The sequence below is a fragment of the Haliotis rufescens genome, unplaced genomic scaffold (assembly GCF_023055435.1).
Source record: "Haliotis rufescens isolate VD_foot unplaced genomic scaffold, xgHalRufe1.0.p SCAF_4, whole genome shotgun sequence".
Classification (NCBI taxonomy): Eukaryota; Metazoa; Mollusca; class Gastropoda; order Lepetellida; family Haliotidae; genus Haliotis; species Haliotis rufescens.
Genome location: NW_025964112.1, coordinates 16,989,676 through 17,006,364, shown reverse-complemented (window position 1 = coordinate 17,006,364; position 16,689 = coordinate 16,989,676). Strand labels below are relative to the sequence as shown.

Sequence of the window (16,689 nt, the reverse complement as noted above, 5' to 3'; positions counted from 1 at the left end):
AAATAAAATCTGTCCAATGATGGCAGAATATTATGGCCTTCAAAGTTTATTCAGCGCATTGTGACGAATAATTTTTACAAATCTTCCTAAATTTGTAAAATCCATCTTCTGCCACCATCCTTCTATAAACATTTCCTTTTCCAAATCATCTCCATTAGTCTCACAAGCTAACCAACACATCCAACCACCCCGATATTATTACATTGTTAGGGATTTCACCAGAATGTAAAGCTTTCAAAATGATGTTAAGATGAGATGTCAAAGGTGTTATGTAAGTTGATGATGTTAATCAGTGTTTCAATGAAGCGTTGCTGACGTCCATTCTCCATTGCAGCCCATGTTAATAAGTCTACAGAAACTTGACCTCACATTTTGAACATGGCCTTCGCCCGAATATCCTGTTTAAGTGTTTCATATCGCGTCTGTAGCTGATCGAAGCTGATGTTTGTTCCTTCAATGCTGGAAGCTTTTGATGCATCCGGTGACTCTGGAGCCTTAGTGTTGGGGAGAATTCTGAAATGCAGAGAATCAGCTGTCATGGCAACAAACAACAAGAAATATTGCTGTTCACCTCAAACACTATCTTTGGAATTTAAAATAATAATAATAAGCATTTTATTTCATGTCATTGATAATTGGGGGTCTTGTTTTAATATCCTACTTCAGAGCAAATTGTAAAACCTTGGAAGCATTGTATAGCCTCAGTGCTGTTAAATGCTATCCATCTTTCTGCTGAAGAAGATTTCAGTAACTGAGACAGGTGCTCTGTCATGAGAAAATATGTCTGCTGTCAGCTCAAGAAACTTGGAATCCACATCTGTCAGCTCAACAAACATGAAATCCTCTGTCAACTCAACAAACATGAAACCCTCTGTCAGCTCAACAAACATGGGATCCTCATCTGTCAGCTCAACAAACATGGGATCGATCCTCTACATGGCAGATAGTTCTTATACTGATGGTAAGGTAGAGAGAGTAGGATACATACGCTCCTGTCTGAATGAGGCGAGCCTTTTGGATGAGTTTGATAATGCTCTTGTTGGATGTCATCTCCTCCGCAAGATGTCCGTCCAGAGTGCGACAGTTCAGATCTATCTCCTCACGAGCCTGGGAATAAAACAAACAAAATAACATTGGAAATGGTCTTGAAGAGATATTTAGGAAATGACAAGTGTGATCACTTGTGGAACAACTTGATCCCATAATGTCCATATACTTCTAAAATCTCTCACAGGTTTACTTTTTTCTCAAATAATTGTCAATAAACATGACAACCAGGTTCGATGTAGAGCAGTGAGAGCAGTTAGGTATCGGTCATTGTCTAAAATAGCATGCGGACTAGCGATCGAAGACGAGTCTATACCCGCGACACTATGGGTATGTGCAAATATAGGATTTGTTTCCAAATTTAAGATATGGTTTCTTGACAGTTGCTACCAGCTGTGACAAAAACATTTGGGTATGAAGTGAAACAATGGGTCAGTCGGGTTACCAGAACCACAAAGATTTTGTTTTTGGCCTAACCCTCCTGGTTGATGAGTTGGATCTGAGAGTTGGAGTGGTGAGTTGGATCTGAGAGTTGGAGTGGTGAGTTGGATCTGAGAGTTGGAGTGGTGAGATGGATCTAAGAGTTGGAGTGGTGAGTTGGATCTAAGAGTTGGAGTGGTGAGATGGATCTAAGAGTTGGAGTGGTGAGTTGGATCTAAGAGTTGGAGTGGTGAGTTCTAGTGGTGAGTTGGATCTGAGAGTTGGAGTGGTGAGTTGTATCTGAGAGTTGGAGTGGTGTGTTCTAGTGATGAGTTGGATCTAAGAGTTGGAGTGGTGAGATGGATCTAAGAGTTGGAGTGGTGAGTTCTAGTGGTGAGTTGGATCTGAGAGTTGGAGTGGTGAGTTGGATCTGAGAGTTGGAATGGTGTGTTCTAGTGATGAGTTGGAGTGGTGAGTTGGATCTAAGAGTTGAAGTGGTGAGTTCTAGTGGTGAGTTTGGTGTGATGAGTTGGAGTGGTGAGTGCTGGATTTGTATAAAGTGTCAATGGTTTGGATGTCAGTGTGCTAGGTGTTTGGTGTTAAATTGTTACATGCCAAAGTGTGGAGGTGTAGGGCACAGAGATGGCTGTTAAAGGACCATGAATACACCTTATGGATGAATACCAACTACACAAATGCCAGTCTACAGGCTGACTTACAGTCAACAACAGGAATTCTTCACCAACACCTACCAACAATATTTCGATGGTTTTCTTTCTCCCGTTGGTGCAGGCGAGATGCAGCGGACTCAGTCCTGCATCGTTCTGGACGTTGAGACAGGTGGCGTCCTCCCCCAGTAGCGCCTTCACGATCTGAACGTTGTCCCCGCCCTCGATCGTGCGGTGCAGTGACGTGCAGCCATCGAAGAGATTCACAGCAGATACATGACTTACGCAGTCATCTGTTTGCAAACAATAAACAGAAATTTGAAACATACTCTCTCTCAGTCCATCTCTATCATGTTTTCTTTCTAATATCTATTGCCACACATACTTTGAATATTTCAGCAAATGGAATTAAGATTAAGTACATATAATTATTTCAAAATGCCTACCAAAATGATCGAGACAGAAGTTCTTGTCTACAAACATTAGCTTGCGAATTCAAACTCTGGGATTCAAACCCATGATCTTAGGATTCTGTAATGTCTAAAGGACATAACTCTGCACAGTAAATTCTGGCACTGTGATGACTGGGCCACCCGTGTCCCCAATGTGCAATAGAGTACTAGAGATTATCATCAACTAATCATCAACAAATCATCAATTCATCATTAACAAGTCATTATTTCTCTTTCAAAAGTCCTACAGAAAGTAAGAAGCCAATACTTCCACTAGCGCTGAACTTCAAATGTTTTTTTTCTCCAGCTGCATGTGTACATCAGCATGAAAGCAATCAGTAACATTCCATCCATTCCAAGGTGAGCGTAAACAAATGAATCTGGGCCATCCAAACCAGTGATTGATGTTACGAGCAACACCATCGGGGGACAAAGACACTCAATCAAACAAGTTATCACCTGATCTGACATAGAGAACAGAACAGAACAGAATTTATTTCGTATAGTCTGGCCATGAGGCCAATGTTCTGTTCTGATCTGACATAGAAGTCTTTAACGACTAGCTATTCTAGCGCAGGTTCCTACAGGATCGGATGAAAACTGATTGACATGTTACAGGCACTCTCTGGCTATCTTTAAAGGGGACTTATCTAAACTAAAAAGTAAAAACATTTCTAAAATGTCCAGTGTATCGACAGGTAAGGTGATTAATTATTCACGGACATGAAAAATAGCAACATGAAAATAAGATCAAAGTGGCTTTTCTGTTGTTATTTTTTTTATACCGCCAACTCTATTGGTATAAAAAGAAGTAACAAAAATAAATTAACATGAAATATCACTCAAATTAGTTTTTGTTGTAACGAGGATTCATTTCAAAATTTGAAAAACTGTATTTGACGTGTTAAGCGCCCAGGGCGCTCTCAAAATTAGAAATAGGGGGCTTTTATTAGAATATAATTTTGGTGAAAGAGTTGAAAGATTGTAAATTTCGTGGTTTATGCCTACAGCCTGAAATGATACTAAAGAAAAGTCTGTGAGTATTATACATGACAGCTATATTTTACCAGAATTTAATTGCCCGTAATTAAGGGTGAATATAACACACGAGTATTTTACACAAATAAATAAGTCTTATGTACACTGATCAATCGGAAGGGTGCTAATTGGCATTGTTCACTAGCCAATATATTAGCAAATATCGCCGTGGGTGCTTTATAAAGCGGGGTGCTTATTACGTCGAATACAGTATATACTGAAATGTTTACTGCAAAGTTTGAAGCAATGTAGACTGATAAAGATTTCAGGCCCTTTGATATGACATATCTGGTTATATAGTAGTTTAGGCGGAAAATTTTTTTCAACATTTTTGTGCCTTGTGAGTGCAGTCTCGGGGCATAATTCGGGAAATTCAGACATGTTCATTTGAAAATTATTTTTCCTCAACACCACCAACATTGTAAAAACAAAACAAAATTCCAAACATACCCCACCAGGAACGTAGGGAGGAGTAGATAGCTCTCGTTTGTCTCACTCACCATGATATATAAAGAGACCCTTAGGTCTGCTGACATCTCTCAGCAGTGCATGTACTGTGCTGTCAATCCGCGCCGACAACAGAGGGCGATGGATCTTCATCTCCCCAAGTCTTGGTCTGGTTGAAGAGAAATGTAACTGAATGTTTTGATGATGGAGTTACATGTAACCATTTCATGGATGTTTCATGTTTGCCAGCTGCTAACACTGTACCCACTACAGGTGTCAAGAGTTGGAAATTGTTTTATCAGAGCCTGTTCCAAAAACTTTTTAGATAAACATATAAAACAATCTGATCATGCATGTACTAAAGTTGACTGAAATTTTAGTTTTACTCAAACACATACAAAAGTCAGAAGGAATGCATGCATAGTCAGAAAGAAATACGAACACTGTCAGGTTTTATTGTTATTGTCTTTAAACAATATATCCTGTGACTGACCACAGGTCCAGGTAGCCCAGGTTCTTCCCAGAAACTAACTGACCAAACTACCTGAGTTCCCCATCCCAGCCCTACACGAAACCACTCTCTTACAAGGCAGGCAGCAGTGGTTGCAGCTATATGGTCACAGAAGATATCGGCACCGGAATAAACACTGAAATCCTCATAGTAACATAGTAACAATCCTGGTCCACTACCATGTAACTGGTCAACATCCGGTGTCCGCATATCGACACAGTGCATACACTGAGGTTACGAATTTAGCTTGTGTTACGATCTGCTAGAGACAGGTCCTCCACAATCATTGAAACCCCAGGATGATGTTTAATAGCTGGGAGTTCATCCCACTGTTGGTAAGCCTGCATGGCTTGATTGAAAACTGGCTGGGCACACCCTCAGTGGTCACTTCCACTTATGAGTATCTCTGCTCTGTTGTCAAGGCAGTAGTGATGGAGAAATAACCCCTGAGACAAGCTTCCACAAGGGTGGCAAAGCCCACTACCCACCTGGCTTCCACTTCCATGGAACGTGTGAAGTCTCCACTGGTCTGCAGTCGGTTCCCGTTATGCACCTCCACTGACTGAGAGAAGTTACCACTTGCTGCAAAGCCATCTTCACAATCTGAACAAGAAGGTAGAGAACTCAGTATCTCAATAGGTATACAGTTCAGTACTATCTCAAACAGTTGGTGTACTGAGGGGAAAGCGGTCCAAAGCCTTCAGTTAATCTTATAGAGTTCCCCCCCTCTAGTTCAGCCAGGATCCACTGACCTAAGTTTAAATCTCAGATTCCTTCTGAATTATCCTTGATCCATCTAAATCATGTACATCTATGATCTGCATCATGATGTTTTTTCCCACATTAAGCTCAAAAGCCATGACAAAACTGAAATACTGTTCAAAGTGACATCCAACAACCCACTCACTCACTCGCTCACTCGAACAGGGTTATCTGGTAGATAGCTATATCTGGTCCCTACAGGTCATCTGACCTTATCTTTAAGGTCATGAGAATCAACTGAAGACCACATTCACGTGATACTGCATCAGACACATCACCAAATCATTGATCATATTATTTATACTTATCTGGAGGGACGGAGTTCAATTTCTTTTACATGTATCTACAATACATCAACAAAAATTACATTTTTATCTGGTAATATATTTTTTCATCCAAACATGATGCATTACCGTATTTTCTTGAGTATGGTGCGCACCCAAGTATAATCCACACCCCCTTCTAGCCGATTCAGTGTTTTGGAGAAAAAAATTCACACTTCACACAAAACTTTGCCAAAATTAATTAAAATAATATTAAAAGGAAATTTGAATAAAATCAATGAAATAAGTTACAAACACAAGTCCAGATATACAATGAACACTTTTTATAGACGGACAGTGTAATTACATGATTAATTTGTGTACTTCAGTATGGATTCGTTGACATGGTATTTCCGGTGTTGCGTGCTCACAGTAATGTCTTTGCGTTTGGGGTAAAAACATCAAAACTCATTATGGCATGTATAATGTGCACCCCCTTCTACACAGCTGTGTGTTTTGGAAAAAAAGTGTGCACTAAACTCAAGAAAATACGGTAATTTCTTATCAGCTTTACATAGGTGAAGTGACTTTTTTTTCTCCTAAGGCAACAAAACTTCAACTGTACCAACCCCAAATTGACAAATTTATCTTTTCTCAGTCAGAACCTACCTTCCATGTGTCTTGGAGTTCGTGACCTCAGTGGTCCTCGGGTTGGGTCATTGACTCCGGAGTCTACATCTGAATCATCCAAACTGAAGATAGAAAATCCAGATGGTTAATATGTCAGGATGTGATGTTAGATGGTTCACAGAAGCCCCCACACCAGAATCAACAACTGATTGTTTCTACTGATTAGGGAACACAGACCAACAGTTAGTCTCAGAAAAGAAAACATCTAACTATTTTTCTTGTTAAATATTTTCATAACATATACATGTCATGGAAAAGGGGTCCACAGAATCTATTCAGTTTCACAGAACTGAAGGCATCTAGACTTGCCATAGTATTCTATACCAATATTTTTTCAGATATTTTGATTTTGGGGTCTGTATGAGAACTAAGAGATTACAACGATGCTTGCAACTGCCCAATTTTTACTAACTGATTTTATATCTAATGTTACATGACACGAGCTATTGTACAAGGATAACAATATAATGAGGAAGACAATGGGATTAATGAGAGAAACTTCATGTCTCCATATTCTTCCAACTTCTAATGCTTCCAAATACTTAACCAAAGTGATGTATGAATGACTGTTATACAACATGCTAGGGCTGCCTATATGTTGGAGCCTTGTCCTCTAGGGATAATAGAACATGTGACTCACTCCTCCTCCTCCACATCCTTGGAGTAGACGGCGGACTCCAGGAGGAACTTGACTGTCGGCAGCCGCCCCGCCCGACACGCCACCATCAGGGGGGTGTCTCCCAGCTTCGTCCGCAGGTTGTGGTCAAAACAGGGCTGCAACACAAACACGCATATCATAACAAGAGCGCAAAGATGGCTGACACACAAATCAAGTAAGTGAATACAACAACCTATTTGTACACATACATATGATTCCGGGTAAGAATATAGGTCTCCAGCAACCTGTGCTTGTTTTAAGAAGTGACGCAATGGATCACGTTGTCAGCCTCTGTGACTTGTTTCATTGCATGTTATCATGTCTCAATTGCTCGGATAGATGCTCATGAAGTCAATTACTGGATTCTCTGTTTTAGCCTCGATTATTAACAAACAGCAACATATAGCCGAAAAATTGCTGAGTGTAACATCAAACAAGAAACTACCACATAAATGTACACATACCAGCCATGATTTCTGTAACATCGCCAGAGCCTTTTTTGACTTGTCTTGCACACACTTCATGATGAGTTTGGTCTGTTTCTCTCTGTGAGTCTCAATCATGATCCGTACACCTTCGTACTCAGGACATGTGAACAGTGCACCCCGGGCATCCAAGATGGCCGTCGTGGCACCATGTTGAAGCAGAAGTAGAACAATTTGACTGAACCCTGAAAGGTAAACCAAGGTTAAGTTTTCAAACTACTGTATTGTAGTTGACAAATGAAGACACCATTACTACAACAACAGTATCCAAGGCATTAGGCAAGTTAAGCTTCTTCAATTCTTAAGCATAATCTGGGACAGTAAATAAACCTGACATTCTTGGCTAAAAATAAGACAAAGTTATGTCATATATTCAGCATCCATATTGAGACCGGCCAGTGGGGATCCATCATACCTGGCTGACATGGACCATTCCCTATGCATCAACCACTTTTTGGCCTGGACAGGAGTATTACCAAGACCTGGCTGAGATGGTGTTCGATCATGCCAAAATGGAGAGGGTATGTATCCACATTATCACTAGCCTGTCTACAGGTCTGAAGTCACTCTGCAGGGAGCCATGACAACATTGCTGACTATTGCATTCACATCATATCTTCTCTCCTTTGCCAAATCCCCCAATTGTTGTACCTTTCTCAGCAGCCAACTGTAGAGCTGTCTTGTTCTCAGCATCGACAGCGTTGATGTCCAGCAGCTTCTTGCCCCGCCCACCCTGGTCTCCGGGCGTGGCAGTCCGACAGAACTGGATGAGGAAGTCCACAATCTTATAGTGTCCCATCTTGGCAGCCCTATGCAACACAGTTGCACCAGTCGATGAATGTCGCTTGCGAATGTCACCACCTTTCTGCAAGAGCAGACCAAAGTTAAACAACTATCCCATTATTAATCAAAATTAAAATCCTGTTTCTTTTAAAAACAATTCATCTCTTTTTCCAGCTTACATGAAAAAAGATATTACTTTTTGTAATGAACCATTTGGCTACGACACTGAGCATTGAGTCAGTCTCATAAATTCTGATTAAAATAAGAACATTTCTTTCATCAAAGACTCTTTTTAATACATAACTACAACACACTGGAATCTGGTCTGATCAGAATTACAAACTGTAATTTTAGTCTGAATTTCAGATTGTTGTGATGGAGTCTTGGGACTGAATCTAACAGAGTGTAACAATGAACCAATCATTACTTCTGTGCACACAACATTTATTTTATGAGTAAGAAAGCTGTATTAACCATATTTGATATCATTCTACACCTATCTGTGCCAGGGACTGACCTCAAAGAGGAGCTTGACCACGTCGAGATGTCCGTTCTCTACAGCCAGGTACAGAGGCCAGTTCCCGCTCCCACTCTGAAGGAACCACATCAGCAATTGTTACTTTAAGCAAGTATTATCATACATACACCTGTTTCAGATTTGTCAAAATTACATTCTATTCCTCGATGAGCATAGAGATCAATGATATAAGTACTAACATAACAAAATATGAATTGAAGAAATGTTCAAAAAGACTGAAAAAAACTCTGAGCATAGACTAATACTTGCTCCTATTAGCAAAGTCAGATTCTACTCCAAGATGAGCATAGAGGATAGTGATGAATGTTTGACTGAAGCAGGTCGTGTTGGAGACACAGTATGCAATGTTTGACTACCTTGAGGTTGATGCTGTCCCCCTCGTCCAGGACACAGTAGAGGTCTTCAGCATTGCCGTTGAGGGCACACTGGATCAGTTTGGGCATGACCACCTCCTCCTGGCGTCTGTGGACATACATCTGACATTATCCATATTGCTCACGATTCACATCTGACATCATCCATATTGCTCATGATTCACATCTGACATTATCCATATTGCTCATGATTCACATCTGACATTATCCATATTGCTCACGATTCACATCTGATATTATTCATATTGCTCACGATTCACATCTGACATTATCCACATTGCTCATGATTCACATCTGACATTATCCATATTGCTCACGATTCACATCTGACATTATCCATATTGCTCACGATTCACATCTGACATCATCAATATTGCTCAAGATTCACATCTGACATCAGCCATATTGCTCATGATTCACATCTGACATTATCCATATTGCTCACGATTCACATCTGACATTATCCATATTGCTCACGATTCACATCTGACATTATCCATATTGCTCACGATTCACATCTGACATTATCCATATTGCTCACGATTCACATCTGACATTATCCATATTGCTCACGATTCACATCTGACATTATCCATATTTGTTCACGATTCACATCTGACATTATCCATATTGCTCACGATTCACATCTGATATTATTCATATTGCTCACGATTCACATCTGACATTATCCATATTGTTCATGATTCACATCTGACATTATCCATATTGCTCACGATTCACATCTGATATTATTCATATTGCTCACGATTCACATCTGACATTATCCATATTGCTCACGATTCACATCTGACATTATCCATATTGCTCACGATTCACATCTGACATTATCCATATTGCTCACGATTCACATCTGACATTATCCATATTGCTCACGATTCACATCTGACATTATCCATATTTGTTCACGATTCACATCTGACATTATCCATATTGCTCACGATTCACATCTGATATTATTCATATTGCTCACGATTCACATCTGACATTATCCATATTGTTCATGATTCACATCTGACATTATCCATATTGCTCACGATTCACATCTGATATTATTCATATTGCTCACAATTCACATCTGACATTATCTATACTTGTTCATAATTCACATCTCAAATTATCCATACTGGTTCAAGAGTCACATATAAAAATTATCCATACTTGTTCACAATTCACATCTGACATTATCCATATTTGTTCACCATTCACATCTAACATTATCCATATTTGATCAAGATTCAAGTGAGTGAGTTCAGTATTACACCACTTTTGGCAATGTTCCAGCAATATCCCAGCCCCAGAATTGGGTTTCACATATTTTACCCCTGTGGGGAATCAAACAAATGCTTTATGCACCAGGCAACCCCACCGCCCCATTCAGTGCTTAAGTTCCCGGGTTGTGAAATAAGACCTTGCCTAAGACCAATGCAAGGCCTTGCACTATCTACTGATTTCAAATATATTGTACTTCATATTTGTACAGGAAAACAGCATAGGAAAATTCAACTGGCCACATACTCTTGTCAGAAAAGTAATGCAATAAAAAATACTCTTAATCTATAATCATGATAATCAAATAAACAGAAATAAAATTATAACTTTAAAAAAATGACATAAAATGAAGCCTTTATAACTGATATTCCATTTAATGCATATGTACTGACCGTTCCCATGCCGACTTCACTTTGTGATGAATGGAGGACTTCTTGATCAGTCTCTGGGCTGTGTGCAATCCCTGGAAACAGAAATCCAATCCAATGCAGTCCGTGCCAAAACAGTTGCGTCCATTGGCCCGAAAATGGCTCAAAGCATCATTTTCAGCAGAGTTTAGAGATATCATATGGAGTATCAAACATATTGAACATAATTTTACTAGACACGGGCTTTGGACTAATGACTAAGGTCACAGACCCATGAATTCAAATGAACTCAAAATTCAAATAACAAAAAGAGAAACTATTTTCCGTAACCACCGAAACAAAATTACACAAGGCTATTATATGATTATTTCAATCTTATCTGAAATAGTATCAGCTTTAAAAAGGCAAAGGTTCTAACCACATATGTATCTGGGAAGAAATCAAGAAATAAGTCCACGACCGCTTCATGATTGTTGAGCACTGCATGGTGTAGGGGGAGATAACTCTCCATGTCAGAGATGGAGGGGTTAGCACCGTTCCTGCGAACAAAGGTTCATATTATATATGTATCTGCCTACCCTATATCAGCTGATTACCTTTACCACTACGTATTTCTCAACATAATATGCAGTCCCATGGCCCACATCACAGTTAACTTACTTAACGTATGTTTGTTTGAGGCCACACTCAGCAATATTCCATATAAAAGATAATATTAATATCATAAGGCTAAAAAAAAAAATTGTCTTGGTTCTCAGGCACTGCCCACATCATCATTAAGTTCATTGCACATTTCGTTTTTGTTTCAATTTTCAATTTTTTTTTTGTGCATTGTGAATGGAAATAAAAACAATAAAACATGCAGCAGACTTTATGATGATGTGGGTGGTGCCTGAGAACCGAGACTATTATTTATTTTAGCCTAATCTTGACTTGGCAAAACATGTGATTGATATTTCGTAATTCACCAATAAGTCCATCATATGAAGCCATTTCTTGCCCCACTTACTTGAGAAGAATCTCTACTGCCTCGACATTGCCCATCTGTGATGCAATGCTGAGAGCGGTCATTCCAGTCTGGTAAAGAGAAACAGGTTTCAAATAAAGCCTTCTCAATATGGTATTAACTCTTTACTACAAATTACATCCAATTTCTTCAAATTTCATTAAATTCAATTGAACTTTAACTTATCATCAGATACTTTGCATGATATAATTACAAGGATGATGGTTCACTATACCTTTATACCATTAAGCATAAAATTTGTTATACAGGTGATTAGTTTTAATTTCCAATAGAAATAACAATCTGGTCCATGAAAATGAGTTTTTACTAGATTTTTAACTTGATGATCACATAATTGTATGGAGAATTGGTGTATAATTCTTTCAGTTGAGCTGGACACACCTTGGTATGTTGAGCATCTATGGTGGCTTTATTCTTTGCCAGCAGATGAGACAATGTGTTACCACGGTTGTAGATGGCCGCTATCATCAGCAGCGTGTAGCCGTCATCGGCAACTACACACAGGTCAGTCGGCAGCAACATGCTGGCTTCTACATCTCCCTGCAACACACATGAAGACATGAAACTCAAACGATTACTCAATAGACAAGCGTAAAGTCAGTCCTAAGTTGGGTTAATGACTACACCTATTATATTTGGCGACCTTTCTTTTGAGTGTAGACTGTCATTTGAAGTTCTAAGCCAGCAATGCCAACAGAAGATTTGATTATGCCATTTTTAGATTTCAATTTAAATGTCAGCTTACCTTACGGACTTTCTCACTGAGTGTCTCAAGACGCTGCATTCTGTTGAAGTCAATGACCTCTTTGCAGTCATCCTGCACATTCTGGCATGATGGGATATCATCAGGGCGGCGGCCATCATGGTCCTCGATATTCACGTCTGCACCACGTCGAATGAGACACCTTGGAGACAATTAATAAAATAATTTGAAAGAAGCTTAACTCAATGTTTGGCTTGAGAAGAACTATGAGTAATTAACCTTTTAATAGTTCATAATCAGGATGTTATCTCCCCTGATAAGAGCAAGGAAATCCTAATTGTTTTTCAAAGAGATGACAACTCACTCGACAGACTTCTTGTGATTGCCTTCTGTAGCATAATGCAATGCTGATCTCCCATTGTTTGGGTTGGGTTTGTTCGGGTCCGCTCCAAACAGACACATCAACACCTGTGAAACGTAATACAGAAATTTCTACTTGTGTCTGCAAATGTCCTAAAAGAATGTTCAAACATAATTAAAACTTGAATTGTAAGCAAAGGTATCTCAAATACAAAATACTGTTTCAATGTAAAGTAAAATGTGAAATTTGAGTTAGCCTTGAAAATCAAACACACAGAATCTCCCTACAACATGAAATATTAATCATTTTGTCTAGTTTTACAAATCATGGACATGACATACATGTACTTTGTTATGTTATGTGTAGACCTTCCAAACAGAAGGCAGCTATTTCCGGACTATTTGGGTGCCACAGTATATAACACATGTCATAACTACAAGACAAGCTTGCTGCAAATAACGATGCCAAACTCACATCACAGAGTACACAGTTGCCAGCCGTGGCAGCCAACATGAGTGACGTCATCCCGTCTGCATTGCACAGCTCCACGTCTGCTCCCTGGATCTTGACCAACGCCATGACCAGCGGCAGCTGACTCAGACCTACAGAGGGAGGGAATGAGTGAATGAAGGAGAGAGAGAAGGGGGAAGGAGGGAGGGAAGGAAGGTCTTATTTAATGGTCAATTTTGCATCCCTATTACAGGTAGGGAAACTAAGAATTGGTTACCCAGTTGGGGAATCAAACATGAGTCTAATACATGTGAACAAGCCTTTTAGCTACTGGGCTCTCCCTGGGAAGGTTTACTATGATTATCACACATATGGACTGTTTCATATATTTATGAAAACAATAATATGGTCCTCTTATTATTGAATAATACATATTCCTTTTGATAACTTACCTCCCTTGCATGCAATGTGAAGTAGGAAGTCACCATTGCTGTCACACTCAGTGTTTACATTAAAGTCAAATATCTGAAAAATAATTGAAGAAAGCATAAAAAACTGACCATGAGTAACAACATTGCTGATTATTCCAGTCACTTGTATGTTTTGTTTTGGTTACATGCAGGTCATCAACTTGACCATTCAGTCATCATGGCATGCTTCATGCAATACTAACACTGGATCCCCTGACTCATTCCACAACTGACCACAGTGTTATACTATAGTAAATCTGTGTAAGAGTAGGAATTGTGGAAGTTGCAGCCCTCAGGGAGCAACTAGAAAAGTTGTGAGTGAATTGGGGTTAAGACAAAAACGAACAAGACCAATGTGATGCAGATTGTACAAATTTAGAACCTTTGTCAAAAACCCATGAGAACATGTATCTTGCTGCCAAACCAAGTATTAAGATGGGGGTAAATTTGGTGTTCAAATCCTTTTCCAACAGATCCTGTAATAGCTAAGGGAAGCAACTCTCAGGCTATGTTTCAAACATGTTAATTCTTCAGACATTTTGATACATTTGGGGAAATAATTTTACATACCTGCAACTTTTTCTGAATCTCATCAAAGAACTTTGGGTTCTTGGCGAGACTGAATATATTGTCCTTGTCTTGGAGGCTGGGGTTCATCAGCATCCTGTGTCCTGTGGCCGAAACCTCACTCTTGGACACCAGGTAGCGCTGGGGCAACTGCCGCTTGACCGAAGGGCACATGCAAACTTCATCAGCGGTACTACCTGCAGAATGTCACAAACAAACTGATGTGTTGAACAGTGTAGAAGTAAATACAGGTCCTTCTTCCTACTGACTGACTAACAGATGTGTTGAACAGTCTATAAGTAAATACAGGTCCTTCTTCCTACCGACTGACTAATGTGTTGAACAGTCTATAAGTAAATACAGGTCCTTCTTCCTACTGACTGACTAACTGATGTGTTGAACAGTGTATAAGTTAATACAGGTCCTTCTTCCTACCGACTGACTAATGTGTTGAACAGTCTATAAGTAAAAACAGTTCCTTCTTCCTACTAACTGACAAACTAATGTGTTGAACAGTCTATAAGTAAATACAGGTCCTTCTTCCTTCTTCCTACCGACTGACTAATGTGTTGAACAGTCTATAAGTAAATACAGGTCCTTCTTCCTTCTTCCTACCGACTGACTGATGTGTTGAACAGTGTAGAAGTAAATACAGGTCCTTCTTCCTACTAACTGACTAACAGATGTGTTGAACAGTCTATAAGTAAATACAGGTCCTTCTTCCTACCGACTGACTAATGTGTTGAACAGTCTATAAGTAAATACAGGTCCTTCTTCCTACTAACTGACTAACAGATGTGTTGAACAGTCTATAAGTAAATACAGGTCCTTCTTCCTACCGACTGACTAATGTGTTGAACAGTCTATAAGTAAATACAGGTCCTTCTTCCTTCTTCCTACTAACTGACTAACTAATGTGTTGAACAGTCTAAAAGTAAATACAGGTCCTTCTTCCTACTAACTGACAAACTAATGTGTTGAACAGTCTATAAGTAAAAACAGTTCCTTCTTCCTACTGGCTGACTAATGTGTTGAACAGTCTAAAAGTAAATACAGGTCCTTCTTCCTACTAACTGACTAACTAATGTGTTGAACAGTCTATAAGTAAAAACAGTTCCTTCTTCCTACTAACTGACAAACTAATGTGTTGAACAGTCTATAAGTAAAAACAGGTCCTTCTTCCTTCTTCCTACTGACTGACTAATGTGTTGAACAGTCTATAAGTAAATAAAGGTCCTTCTTCCTACTAACTGACTAACAGATGTGTTGAACAGTCTATAAGTAAATACAGGTCATTCTTCCTACTGGCTGACTAACTGACTTGTTGTGTCTGCTATTAATCACATTACGAGACAGATGGAAACAATCATCCCTTGTAAATCCCACATTATCATACTTAGGTCTCTCGAGTCAATGGGTACTCTGTCTGATGTCAGCTTGTCACGCAAGTAGTGTTAATACCACCACAGGCAGTGACCAACAGTTATCTCAGCTCTAAGATACACTGTCAGAACATCCTTGAACATTAGCACTTGTGACATAAGGACTTTATGAATGTTGGTTTATTCTGTCCGATGATTTTCTGCTGCTATGACTATACCACAATCTGGCACAATTTAATCCCATAATGCCTATGGTATACTAATCCTAGCAGTGGAACAATTCCAGTTGAACTGAAGTTTGTGTAGACTGAACTTTTTGTTTTAGCTTTGTGAGTGAACATTGCATTACGGTGCAATTTTGAAAACTATTCACAGCTTTTTCGCTTAAAAGTAAAGTGAAAAATAAGTTACTTAATAGGATTCACCGGAAATTTGTTGTTATACTATTAAAGAGAAAAATAAATAAAAAATGACAACACACCAACATCATAAACTGTTTCAACTCTGAAGCTACGCAAGATTAAATCACAACACTGACTCTTGCTTGCAATGAAAACATGCATACTCAATATTCTACATATATAGTACTTATCTCAGTCAGCTTACACAAACCCCACCTCTTCTTTCATGGTGGTCTATACATAAACATGAGTTTACACAACCCAGATTACAGACAACAACTAAAATAGGAAAATCATATCTCTTTCCATGATATACATTCATCAAATAATTTTGGTGAAACCCATCAGCCCATTAAGAAGCCTAACAAACCTAGAAACATAGTCAGGTAGACTCTGGGATTCAAACCCATGATTCAAACCTCTGATCATAGGTTGCTGGTACACCAAAGGGAAGTAACTGTGCACAGCAAATTCTGGCACCTTGATGACAGGGCTACCCGTGCCCTGACATGCAACAGAGAATGGGGGCCTATT

The 16,689-nt window shown here is 39.2% G+C and overlaps 1 protein-coding gene across 7 annotated transcripts in view; it reads right to left on the bottom strand.

Annotated features, from left to right (window-relative positions):
* LOC124149212 (ankyrin-2-like) overlaps positions 1-16,689 on the bottom strand; it is a 94,578-nt gene that overhangs the window by 3,141 nt on the left and 74,748 nt on the right. For all 7 annotated transcript variants that reach the window (XM_046520646.2, XM_046520649.2, XM_046520648.2 and 4 more), the window contains 20 exons: positions 14,376-14,569; positions 13,788-13,860; positions 13,360-13,487; positions 12,889-12,992; positions 12,567-12,726; positions 12,203-12,361; positions 11,804-11,871; positions 11,213-11,333; positions 10,819-10,889; positions 9,119-9,224; positions 8,742-8,816; positions 8,093-8,306; positions 7,421-7,626; positions 6,939-7,072; positions 6,278-6,360; positions 5,072-5,186; positions 4,126-4,241; positions 2,220-2,428; positions 989-1,107; positions 370-513 (listed from right to left, as the gene is read on the bottom strand). In XM_046520646.2, coding sequence (XP_046376602.2) covers positions 370-513; positions 989-1,107; positions 2,220-2,428; positions 4,126-4,241; positions 5,072-5,186; positions 6,278-6,360; positions 6,939-7,072; positions 7,421-7,626; positions 8,093-8,306; positions 8,742-8,816; positions 9,119-9,224; positions 10,819-10,889; positions 11,213-11,333; positions 11,804-11,871; positions 12,203-12,361; positions 12,567-12,726; positions 12,889-12,992; positions 13,360-13,487; positions 13,788-13,860; positions 14,376-14,569 — 2,599 coding nt within the window. The remainder of the gene's footprint in view (positions 1-369; positions 514-988; positions 1,108-2,219; positions 2,429-4,125; positions 4,242-5,071; positions 5,187-6,277; positions 6,361-6,938; positions 7,073-7,420; positions 7,627-8,092; positions 8,307-8,741; positions 8,817-9,118; positions 9,225-10,818; positions 10,890-11,212; positions 11,334-11,803; positions 11,872-12,202; positions 12,362-12,566; positions 12,727-12,888; positions 12,993-13,359; positions 13,488-13,787; positions 13,861-14,375; positions 14,570-16,689) is intronic.